This window comes from Mytilus trossulus, chromosome 14 (assembly GCF_036588685.1).
Source record: "Mytilus trossulus isolate FHL-02 chromosome 14, PNRI_Mtr1.1.1.hap1, whole genome shotgun sequence".
NCBI lineage: Eukaryota > Metazoa > Mollusca > Bivalvia > Mytilida > Mytilidae > Mytilus > Mytilus trossulus.
Window position 1 is genome coordinate 8,304,647 of NC_086386.1, and position 13,555 is coordinate 8,318,201.

General features: G+C 33.3%; 1 protein-coding gene across 2 annotated transcripts in view; it reads left to right on the forward strand.

Moving 5' to 3' along the window:
* The first annotated feature begins 2,875 nt into the window (after positions 1 to 2,875).
* The window catches only part of LOC134696175 (ubiquitin carboxyl-terminal hydrolase 46-like), a 47,829-nt gene continuing 37,149 nt past the window's right edge, over positions 2,876 to 13,555 (forward strand). For both annotated transcript variants that reach the window (XM_063557833.1, XM_063557835.1), the window contains exons 1-4: positions 2,876 to 2,975; positions 3,843 to 3,923; positions 8,636 to 8,855; positions 9,507 to 9,587. In XM_063557833.1, the coding sequence (XP_063413903.1) occupies positions 2,967 to 2,975; positions 3,843 to 3,923; positions 8,636 to 8,855; positions 9,507 to 9,587 (391 nt within the window). In that variant the 5' untranslated portion in view covers positions 2,876 to 2,966. The remainder of the gene's footprint in view (positions 2,976 to 3,842; positions 3,924 to 8,635; positions 8,856 to 9,506; positions 9,588 to 13,555) is intronic.

Genomic DNA, 13,555 nt, shown 5'->3' on the forward strand with positions numbered 1-13,555 from the left:
TTCTGTCTTCATTATTTCGGCCCAAGATGTCATTTCGGCCTTTAATATTTTCCATGTTACAAATATTTTTTAATGCAATTTCTTTTTAAAATTTTAATGTGTTCTTCTTCTCAGAATTATACATTCTTAACAGTTTAAATATATAAAGGATTTTTCGTACAACGTTTCACTTACTCTTATATTATAATCTTGCAACTGTTTCAAACGGTGTGTACGTATAAAAAAGAAGATGTGGTATGATTGCCAATGAGACAATTATCCACAAAAGAACAAAATGACACAAACATAAACAACTGTTTAGTTTGAAAAATCCGGTCTGCTTTATTTTTAGATGTGCTTCAAGACAACGGTTAAATCAAGTTACTAGTCAATGCTTTGCATACAATATGCCAGTGCATGTGTTGTATTTAATTTTAATATGTGTTTCTTATGTTTGTAGTATAATTGTGAACTTTCATATTCGAGTATTAGTATATTTATAAACACTGCAAATTTAATTGTGTCGTTGTCCCATATAGTCCATATTAGGTTTGTGTTGATCTTATTTCTGTTTTTTTTTAAATAGATTAGACCGTTGGTTTTTTTCCTTTTGAATGGTTTTACACTAGTAATTTTGGGGCCCTTTATAGCTTGTTGTTCGGTGTGAGCCACTGAGGCTCCGTGTTGAATGCCGTACATTGAATGACCTATAATGGTTTACTTTTTTAAATTGTTATTTGGATGGAGAGGTATTGACCTATAATGGTTTACTTTTTAAAATTGTTATTTGGATAGAGAGTTGTCTCATTGGCACTCACACCACATCTTCTTATATCAATTGAAAGGGATTGGTTAAAACTTTAAATCGACTTAGTTTAGTCGCACACGTCTCCTGAAATTATTTACACACCATAATGGACAACAACAAAATATTCAGTGACATTATATATAAGAAATAAAGCCGGCTGAGTAAAAAAGACAAAACTCATATAATTGTTAAACAAAGTCACACAGTGATGTGCAAATGGAGTTGCCTGGTATATACAAAAATGAGAAGCAAATTAAACTCATGCTAGTTTGTGCCCTAGAATCATTTTCAAGAATGTTTCATTTATGTCATAGCTAAAAAAATTACTTTCTGCTGTTTTGGGCAGCCTTTAATAAAACAAAATACCAATGAAACTTCAATAAAAAGTGGACGTTAGCCTCTTTACTACTGTGATTTACTTCTTTATTCAGCTTGGGCCTTTTGTAATCTGCGTATACGTAGTATAACTTTTTTGAGTCTGGTTTGCAAAATGTGATTTACTTCTATGCTCAGTTCGGCCCTTTTGTAATTTTAATAATTCATGTTAGATCTGCGTATACGTAGTTTAAATTTCATACTTTCATTGAAACGCAACAACTTTGTGAAAATATCTTCTTTTCTTCTTCTTCTTTTACGAAAAAAGAATATATTTTTTTGGCAATCTTCTTCTCCTTCAGTGGCTGATCCAGAATTAATCCTTAGGGGGGGGGGGGGGGGGCGCTGAATTACCAAAAGGAGCCCCTCTCCAGTCATGCTTCAGTGATTCCCTATATAATCAACCAAATTTTTCCAACGAAAGGGGCCCCCCCCCCCGGGCCCCTTGGATCCGTCTATGTCCTTTTGGTTAAATACACTGAACATATTTCACTACTACTTGAAGTATCATTTCATAAAAAAATAAATTTCCGTGATATCTGTATATATATTAATTGAGGATTATTCACTTGCAAGTAAATAATTCATAATCAATGTGTTGTTTTTTTTTTTAGCTTATTTTGACAAAATTGAACCATATTGGCTGCTAAAAACGAAATATAATTTCGCTATTTGCATTTCATTATAAATGAGTAAAAAAATTAGTATATTATATTTTTAATATATCTCGTAGCGAACGGACCCGGATTCATCTCGTAGCTAGTGTGCTTTAAGGGCATACGATACAGTTACAGGGAAGGTAATGACGTTGCTAACATAATTTGTTATTTTCGCGACGTCAAACTGTGACATATCGGGAAAAGATGCATTTTTCGACTGATTTTTCATTCAAACTGATTTAATTTGAAAACGAGTTCATGGATCCCTATTTTTCAAAACGGCATTTGGTTTCATTTTGCAGGGAGATTATATGACCAAAATTTTATAAAACTGTAAAAAGAGGATTTTTTTAATGGTGATACACATGCAGTAAAAAATTACGTTTTTTCCTCAATTCATGAACATTTGATAAATATGAGTTATTTCTGAACCAAAAATTGCATATTTTTTAAAGATATTTATAAAATACAGAAATTCCCGATTATTTAACAAAAAACAAATCTTTTATAACAAAAAAGTTATGTCTTTCTTTCGAAAAAGAAATTACAGCCACAAATCTGAATTTCGAGCAAATATACAAAATTTCGACCTCATTTTACTCAAAAAGAAGCACATGAAGGTATATTTTTTATTACATATTTGATTCAATCGGGTAAAAAATAGCCATATGCAAATTTTCATGAACTTGTAAATACAGGATCAAAACTGTATCGTATGCCCTTAAAGAAATTATGTCAGTCCAATGGACAATATTTCATGGGGTCGTTGTTATTTATGTTACATTTATAGACTCACAGGCTCTTGTTCTCTGCCCTCCCCCTGTATGTACCTAGTTAGTAAATTCTAGATCTGTATATTATTTTTTCGGTCAAGTGCCTGTGCCAAAACCATGACAATTTGATAAAAGGAGAAATAGGTAATACAACACAACTGAAGGCGACCATGAGACGACCAGAACCGATAAAATGCAGCGAAGGACCGACAAGGACCGAAATGCAAAAGGCCGAAACTAGTATCTAAATTCCGAAATTTATGCTAATTTCCGATCCGACTATTGGTTTAAAATTAGAATATCTAGATTTCAAAATGGACGTCAGATTTGTTGACTTGAGTCTGCAAGTTTAAATTATATGATTTTTCCCGAATGAAGATGGTAAATTGAAATTATAAAATCATAAATACACTTACAGTTATGTTTTTTTGACGTAGAAGGATGGTGTTCAGGGGAAATGAAAACAAGAAAGCCGCACAAGACGTCACAACTGATGCCGTGACGAACTGTGCAACATTTTGTCCAAATAATTATGACATCTTGAAAGGCTATAATATTTTTTTTTCTTTGAGAAAGCATCAAAGCAAGACTTTAAAATAGCCTTCTAAGACGTCATAATTATTTGGATTCTGCAACATTGTTGGGGGAATCACATAGATCCTGATAATTACGGCACCAGAAGCGATAAAGCAGCGCATCTATTTTGGGTGGGCAAACTTTTTCATATGGGACGAGCTCTGACGTCCCATAGCCCCAACTTGTCTGGCAAAACAGCCGTTGGACCTCAGAGTAATCTCAGGCTATATATGGATGTATGGTGTTTAAATTTATACCTTTATCATGTTTATAGAGGGATAAGCTTAGATTTATTTAAAATAGCATACATCAGTCATTCAGTGGTCTGTTCAAACGGTTTGACCAATAATCAATAAGCAATCCCAATTTTATTTTATTTTATTGATCAGAACAAGTAAACATCATTGAAAATGTTACATAAAAACTCTGAAACTAGCCACACCCTTCTTTTAGACATCTGTAAAGGATTAAAAAAAATGAAGACAGATAGGATACATGTTAGTTTCAGTAGTAACCATGATTACAATGTATAGAATGTTAGGAAACACAAAACTGAAAAAACAAATTAACTATTTGTGTGAGGATATTTAAAATTTAGAATTTCAGTGTAGTAGTGCACATGTACAATGTATTTACTTGTACATGTATGTTTCCATTATTTTCTGTTTGCAGGGGAATAATCCTTCACAGCTGGAGAAAGAAATAGGTACAGAACAGTTACCAGCCAATGAACATTACTTTGGTCTGGTCAATGTAAGTGGTAAATATAGAATATTAGAAATAGTTATAGAACAGTTACCAGCCAAGGAACATTACTTTAATTTGGTTTGGTCAATGTAACTTGTAAGTGTTAAATATAGAAATTGTTGTAGAACAGTTACCAGCCAAGGAACATTACTTTGGACTGGTCAATGTAAGTGATAAATATTGAAATAGTTATAGAACAGTTACCAGCCAGGGAACATACTTTGGTCTGGTCAATGGTAGTGATAAATAAGGAAATAGTTATAGAACACATACCAGCCAAGGAACATTACTTTGGTCTGGTTACTAGCTAAGGCTGACATGCCTGACGGCCCTCGAAAGAAAAGAAAAAAAATATCTTTATAAAGGAAGTTTGTCAACTGAGTCTTGTATAATTTATAAATAGATTCAAACCATTTGAAGTTAAAGGGCATGTAATTCACATGACATAGGAAACCAATGAATAAAGTCAACAATTTGATAAGAAAAAGATTTATTTATTAAAAACAATATCTTCTTGTTTGCAAGATTGTTAATTCGTAACTTCCGCTTCCGGCCAGAAAAACATTGAAAATATCCGATTATACATGGTTTTTAACAAAATACACAAATATTCTTATCCGATTTGCCAAAATATTCTTATATCCGATATTCGATTACACGATACAATTAACATTAAACATATAGGGAATGGTTTGGTGTTTTGAAATAATATTACAATAGCCGATATATTCGATATCCGATTTATAGGTGGAGTCTACTGTAACTAGAAATTTCTTATATAAAAAAAAGATGTGGTATAATTCCCAACGAGACAACTGTCCTCAAGAGACCAAAATGACACAGACACTAACAACAATAGGTCATCATACACCCTTCAACAATGAGCGAAGCCCATACCGCATAGTCAGCTATAAAAGGCCCTGATAAGACAATGTAAAACAATTCAAACGAGAAAACTAACGGCCCTATTTTTATAAAAAAAATAACAAAACACAAATATGTAACACAAAAAACAAACCCCAACCACTGAATTACAGGCTCCTGACTTGAGACAGGCACAAATAGTGCAACTTTATTATATGATACCTGAATGTAAGCAAATCATTTGATATATAGTCGGGGTCCATAGGGCCACTCTGCCTCCTCCTGTTTGATAACTTTGAAACGGATGAGATCCCCACCCCTCAACCATATACATTCATGTATGAGACTAAATAACTAATCAAATGAAATATAGGGAAGTCCCTAGGGTCACCCATCCCCTCATATTTTAGAACTTGGAAACAGTCGAGATTCCCATCCCTAAACCATATTTATTCATGTATTGGACAATATATATATGTATAATCAAATGAAATATAGGGGAGTCCCTGGGGATCACCCCACCCCTCCTCTTTGAGAACTTGGTAATGGTTGAGATCCCCAACCCTAAACCATATATATTCATGTATTGGACAATATAACATATCAAATGAAATATAGCGGAAGTCACTGGGATCCCCCAACCCCTCCTGTTCATGGTTAACTGCCTACAGTGCTTACAGCGCTTTGATTAATATTTACAATTTTAGTAATAAGTGAGAAATAGATACCACTTGGACAATGTTGGACAAGATCTATCCATGCAAGAAATGGACAATTGGGTGGAATCAGAAAAAATGAAGATTTTATCATATTGGGGCATATTGTTTGCCCCATTATATTTAGGAAAGTAAATTAAATGTCAAACCAACAAGTTCAATACCAGCTAACTTGCAGCCAAATTTCATTTAGATATCTTGTACCAGCCAAAAGTTTTATTAAAAAAACATGTCAAATTTGTCAGGAGTGTGACGCTTTTTGTGTGACAGGATTTTTTTTTAATAATTTACATGTTGAGTAAAAATTATTATGATGAATGCATGTATATGAAGATGGTTTATAATCATTCTTCAATACTAGGTTTTGTAGATTATAGATTGGTGTTATCATTGCACAAATATTATGTAAATAAATATACATTGTGAAAAGGTATGTACCAAAAATTAATATTGGCAAAATTTGATAATTTCTAAATTAAAGTGTTATGGTTGTATTTTAAAGGAGTATTTGTGTGTAAAACTGGTAAGTATTTATTGTATACATGTATAAGGCTTCAGCGATTCCCTATTTAATCAATCGAATTTCTCCCAGAAAAAGGGGGGTCTAAATCAGCCTCTGGAGTATCCCCATAAGTGAAACCAAATTCAAACCATTCTAAGTATTACAAGAAAGGAAACATATATAGGTTAGGGATTCCACCAGATGATGATATGTGACCATAACGGAAACACCTCCTTTAGTTTTAGGAACAGACCAGGTTTTTTTTTCATTTATATTCTAAATATACACACACCATAAATATACTACAAGCTTGCAAGTGGGAATTAAAAAAAAATATATAATAAATGCTAAAAAATGTATTCCATAAAAACTTTTTTAACAAGAAATATTTATCCTTCACTGAATATACCAGCTTCAAATATATGCAAATGAAAAAAGGAATTATTTACGAAGGATTATAACAAGAAAGACTGGATTGGTCCTGGACCCTATTGATAATGATATAATATTAAAAAATATCAAATTTGCTAAATTTAAAAAATATTTATCATAGCATTTCCAAATAAGCTGCAGAAATCTAAAGAAAAATTAAATTAATATATTATTTAAATGCATTTTTAAAGTAAAATTTGTCATTCAAAATACCTTGACTGAAAATATTTTGTAGACAGAATATAAAATGTATTTAGAGCAGATGATATGGAATTAAATAATCTTGACCAGCTAACCATCTGTGTTCATTTGATAACATCAGTGGACACCAACTGTGATAGAAGCACTTAACCTAATCATTTAATTGGTTGTATAAACAATCAATTACATGGTTTCAATGTTGAATATCAGGAAAAATCCGGGCTGTTCTCTAAAGTAATTTGTGCAATGATAACACCAATCTATAATCTACAAAACCTAGTATTGAAGAATGATTATAAACCATCTTCATATACATGCATTCATCATAATAATTTTTACTCAACATGTAAATTATTAAAAAAAAATCCTGTCACACAAAAAGCGTCACACTCCTGACAAATTTGACATGTTTTTTTAATAAAACTTTTGGCTGGTACAAGATATCTAAATGAAATTTGGCTGCAAGTTAGCTGGTATTGAACTTGTTGGTTTGACATTTAATTTACTTTCCTAAATATAATGGGGGAAACAATATGCCCCAATATGTTAAAATCTTCATTTTTTCTGATTCCACCCTTATGTTGATTAAAAAAAAAAGAGAACATATTCTATATATTCAATAATTTCATGAAATTTCGATAGAATTGCCTTCTGGTTTTTGATACTTTTCTTCCAACATGTGATAAATGCATTCATATTATATATTTTTTGATATAGATGATATGTGTCAAATATGTCAGGAGTGTGACAAAATCCCAGAAATGGATGCTTTTCTAAAAAGATGATTACTTTAAGAGTGTAGCCTATATTGGTATATTTTTTTTTGCTGATTGTTACCAAAAGTTGTGTCTTTAATGGAAAGGTGTTTTTGTTAATATTCTTAAGTAATTTTTTTCTGTATTTAAACTTTTATAACCAGGTCATTCATAATCTGCCATACATAAAGTGCTAAAACAGGATTTTTTTCAAATTGATGGCGATAATGTATAGAGAATTTGGTATCCAAATGTTCCTTAATCAACCTGGCATTAATAGGAAATATGTTTATGCTTTTAATGTATTCTTAATTGATGTAAATCATGTGTATATGTTTAGTTGTATTTGTTCAAATTACTGATTTTGTTAGTTATTAAAAGTTAAAATTATTCTTAATGTTTTAATGCTTTGTCTGGACACTTAAGTTTCATAAAATAAATGATATGGTGAAGGTGGTGAGACAAATCCTGAACCCCAAAAAATATGTTTATTTTTGACCATGCTCGTCACACTTTTGCCTCATTTTTTCTGATTCCACCCAAATAGGCCTCAACCCTAAGAGAAAAGCATTTATGGTCTTCAAACTCGTGCATATCCTTAAGAAACCACTCTACCTTGTTGACACATTGTAGACAAAATGCATATTTTATTTATGACCTCTATTACATGTATGTCAAAATACATAAATAAAAAAATCAACCTACATTGTCATGATTGTAATACTCACTTACATGTATGCATAAATTATCTTGGTATTGTTTTTCTTAAATTTATTAAACATGTTTGCACGACCAACAAGAAAAGAAGAAGCTTTTACAGTTGCTAACTATGTAACCAAGAGGTTGGAGGTTGAGATGTTATTTAAAAAAACCAAATTAAATCACTTTTTCAAGGGAATACACTTCCTGACTTCAGAGTATTATTTGTAAATATGATAAATATTAAATTCATCTCAAATTAAGCCAAGCCACACAGTGTTAGATCTGCTTATTTTTATCATCAGATTTCTATTCTTCCTTCTGCAGAATTTTGAACCCCTGCTTCTGTCATTAGTTTGTTTTCATGTATAAGATACATGTGTAATTAAATATACAATAACATGCATGTCAACAAGATCAAAGTTGTATCTTGTTCAAACATGTACATTTTTTTTTTTATCAATATTATGACCATATCATAACAATACAAATAAACTCAATTGGAACAATAAACGTTTTTTTACTTTCTTGCTTATTCTTTGTTTGTAGTTTGGTAACACATGTTATGGTAACTCTGTGCTGCAAGCTTTGTATTTTTGTCGACCATTCCGAGAGAAAGTTTTACAGTTTAAACAACACCAGAAGAATAATAAGAAAGAGACATTATTGACTTGTCTGGCTGATCTTTTCTATAGTATCGCTACACAGAAGAAAAAAGTGGGAACCATTGCACCAAAAAAATTTATCACAAGACTGAGAAAAGAGTATGGTATGTAATTACACATTATATTTATACTCAGTGCTAACTAAGGATGTGGGAACTGATATAAAAAAAAATGTCTTTTAAATTTTTTGAACCTCTATCTTATTCAATGTAAGTTGTTCTTGGTTTTCTTTTTACAATGAATTTTATTATTTAGTTTGTCATGATCAAGATTACATGAATTATAATTGCCATTAAGCAAGCAATAATCAATCAATCAATCATTTGTTTTTGTTATCTCTTTAATTATGATAACTACAAATAAACCCAAAACTTATTATTATTTGATACAAATATGTAAGTACCATGTGTATCAGAAGTACATGTATGTACCTAAAACAAATTGATGATCAACTAATTCTACCCAGTATTAACAAGTATTTCTTGAATGATTTTAACCATTTTCTTTTAGTGATAAATCCACAATTTAAAGGAAGATAATTTCATTTAAAAAAAGTATATGATGATCTTTGTTAAATGAACTTCTATTAAGTAATTAACTCATTTAAATTATGTGTTATTTTCCTATGCAAAATAATTTATCACCCATCTCCTAAAATGGAAGATACAATGAGTGACAGTAATGCTACTGTTAGTCAACACTTTAATTCCATTACTTTGTATATTTTATGTCAAAACTATTGTTTGTTTTTTCAGAATTATTTGATAATTATATGCAGCAGGATGCACATGAATTCTTGAATTACTTGTTAAACAGAGTATCAGAGCTGTTACAAGGTAAGCCATATAAGTGGGGACTGTACAATTAGTTGAGCAGCTTACCACACAAATCATGCAAATGGTGATACAAGCATGAAACTTAGTAAGAACATGCCTTTAGGTGTATGTAATCATATTAGGGGGGTAGCCACGAAAAAAAATCATCCGATCATGCCGGCCATCTTGGATTTTTGAAATGACGTCTTCACAGCGAAAAGACAACATAGTTATGGTCAGTTTTTGATAACTAATTAGTTGTATTGTATCCAAAATGTTTCAAAATGGAGTAAATCATTGTTTTAAAAGATAAGGTATCACTTTCGGTAAATTATCGGTCGATAACCCACTCCTGGTTTTATGAATATCCCAAATGTGACTGTTTTATAACCAGAATAATGTCAGTTGTTATATTCCACAAATCTTTGACTAATCTTCGATTGCTACATTAGGTTCGATAGGTTATAGGCCAATAGAGGGCGCAATTTTATTCTAGTAAACCTTTTTGAGAGTGTGTGTTCTCATTGTTATAGAGAGCCGTGGTGTAGTGGTTATGGCATCGGACTACTAACACAAGGGTTCCTGGTTCGATTCCCGTTTGGGATGAAAATTTCAGGAATCCAATTTTCGGCTCTCCCTTGACACCATTTGCGAGTATGGTCTTAAGGAAACGATGATAGTCCGTCGGATCGGGACGATAAATGGCTGACCCGTGTTAAGAGAGAGTCATATCTCTTGCACGTTAAAGACACTCTTGTAGATTTCGAAAAAGAGTAGGCTAATGCCGCTACAAGACAGCACTCGCACCCGCAAAGTGGAAAGGGATTAATATAAGTTGTAAAACTTGTTTCCCAATCCACTATAAATAAATATGTTTAAACTAAACTAAATTGTTATAAGACGTGGCTCGGTACTTGTCTATCCGAAGTTCATATTTTTAGTTACGAAGTGTTTTTTTTTGCAATTCTGATCGGATACTGATTTTAAGGAATTCTGTCCTTATTATAAACTCCTTAACTTTTTAGGTGTACTCCTCGTTCTAAAGATCAACAACACAATCTAGCTGAAAATGTGCATAAATGTTTCAGTTGTGATAAAGTGTCACCTTTATCTGTCTTAAGAGAGGCAATGACAATGAAACTAAACTAACGACTAGTGGATTGTGCAATAGCTCTTCAGGATAAACAACTGTTGGCAAAGCTGAGTAGTGGTGATGTTATAGCACAAGAGATGAAGTATCACCCGTCTTGTCTCGCAGCTGTATAAGAGAGAGATCAAAGAAGAGACAAACAGAGATCAAAAGAAGTTGCACATAGGAGGAAACTATAATGAAAGAAACTGCATTAGCTGAGCTGGTCACATACATTTTTGAAACTCAAAGAAACTCTGAAGAGTCGGTTGTGTTTCGATAAGCAGACCTGGCAAACCTGTGCGAGGAAAGATTGGCACAGCTTGGTTCTTCTTCTGAACAGGTACATTCTACTCGACTCATCAGAGAGACGTGGGTCAACTGTTAAAGTGAGTCTAAGCTGCTTAATGCCATTATTTCAAGAATAAGCTCACTCAGTTGCTACCATAAAACATTCGATGGATAAGGTCAGGGATGTTGTGTCGTTTTTGAATCCTGGCCAAACTCCAGTGATTACAGCAGACCAACCGCTATTTGTTTTGGCAAAGCAAATTCAATGGGAATGGCCAAATGAATACGGTGAAAACAAATTCGTTGTTATGTTCGGTGGATTAAATATTGAGATGGCATGTTTTAAGGTTTTGGGTGATCTATTGCGAGATAGTGGTTGGATAGAGGCAGAAGCAGATGTTGCATCCTCTGGGACTGCAGAATCGTTCTTGTCAAGTTCTAATACTCCTAAAACTAGACTAACATATCAAGTTACCGTATGTGTATTGTTCGATTTACTTATGTCTGCTTATGAATCTTCTATTAACGAAGATCCTAATGAATCAATAGAATTTGACAATTTTATACAATGGTGTGAAGAAAGAAAAGTAGGTAGACCTCATTTTGAGTTTTGGTATTCGGTTCTTGAATTTCAGCTGTTGGTTTTTTCGTACATTCGATCTTTACGAGAAGCGGATTTTGAGCTTTATAAACAAAAGTTGTCTTCCTTGATTCCATACTTTTTTGGACTTGATCATATCAACTATGCTAGATGGCTCCTTATTCATCTTCGTGATATGGCTTCATTAGAAACAAAAACCCCAGACATATACAGAGAATTTATAAAACGGCATTTCACTGTTAAAAAATCAAATCGTGTTTTCTCAAACATGGCAATAGACGAGGCTCATGAACAGAACAACGCTTTTGTTAAAGGTGATGGTGGTGCTGTAGGGCTGACCGAGGATCCCGCTGCTTTGCGACGGTGGATGGTGACCGGGCCAGAAATCAGTAGACTGATAAGCCAGTTCGAGGAATATTCGTCTAGAAGAAAGAACACAGATGATAGACATCATGACATTTCTATGTCTATGCAAAAAGATTTCATTGACAAAGTGAGAAGTCTTAAGACTGTCATGAATGATTATGGAAATCCATTTCTTGAGGATTCTGAAGATATTTACAAGATGGACAGTAAAGATATTGTTCAAGCAGGCACAAGGAAACTGTCACAAATTAAACAAACTGGATGCAATCAGTATGCTGACTTCAGAAACAGAATGCAGAACACGGCAAGTTTCTATGAGCCTATTAAGAAAAATAAGTTTATGTTGTTCAGTCGCCAACCAAAGAAAAGTTCATGTGAAACAGAAAACAAGCTTGACCTCGCTCGAAAAGACTGCTGTTTGTTTTCAAGGCTTTTCATATCCTGTCAAAGCAGACAATGGGATTTGGAAGAGTTTTTCAGCCACGAAAATCAGAAATTTCCTCCATCTTTGTCAAGTGGAAAAATCAATATTGGCGTCAAATCACAGCTAATGGAAATCCTAGAAGCTACGGGAAATTTACCAAGAGAGAAACCTGTAACAGACATGGTAGTTGTTGATGGTGCGGCTATGGTCAATTCAAGACCACCGCGAGGAACATACACTTTTGATGAATACGCAAAAGATGTGATTTTGCCGTACATTATCCAACTTGCTTCAAAACATGCCAGAGTAGATGTGATCTATGATATTTACATAGAAAACAGTCTTAAAGCACAAACACGTAAAGAGAGGGGTGCTGGATCCAGGAGGAAAGTTGTCGGCACCAGTAAGTCTCTGAAAGCTTGGTCAAGCTTCCTTCGAGTGGACGAAAACAAAACGGAATTGTTTTATTTCCTTGCTGACAAAATTTGCTCGATTCAATCTGACAAAATTATTTTTGTGACTAAAGGCGAAACTGTTATGACAAATTCTAATGATGACCATGATGATCTGAGTCCGTGTATTCACGAGGAAGCAGACACAAGGATATTTGTTCATATCAAAAGTGCAGCTGAAAAAAGGGTGTAAGTCATCACTGATGTAGTGGTTTTGGCGGTGTCTCTTTTCAAAACACTACAAATAGAAAAACATTGGGTTGCCTTTGGAAAAGGAAATGACCTGAGATGGCTTCCGATTCACGAAATTAATCATGCCCTTGGTCCTAAATCAGAAGCTTTGTCATTTTTTCATGCTTTTACTGGATGTGACACGGTCTCCGCTTTTCATGGAAAGGGGAAGAAATCGGCATGGCAGACGTGGGAAATATTTTATGATGTAATGAGGTTTTTGAAAGATTAAGTAAGAAACCTGAATTGGTCAGTGACGCTGATATGGAGTTGATAGAGGCATTTGTTGTGGTAATGTACGATAGGACTAAAACAACATTTGACATCAACGAATCCAGACTTGAACTGTTTGCACGCAAACAAAGACAGTATGACACCATTCCACCAACTAAAGCTGCACTGCTTGGACATACCAAACGAGCTACATACCAAGGTGGCCATGTATGGGGACAGGCAGTCATACATGATCAACATCTACCTAGTCTTGGTGATTGG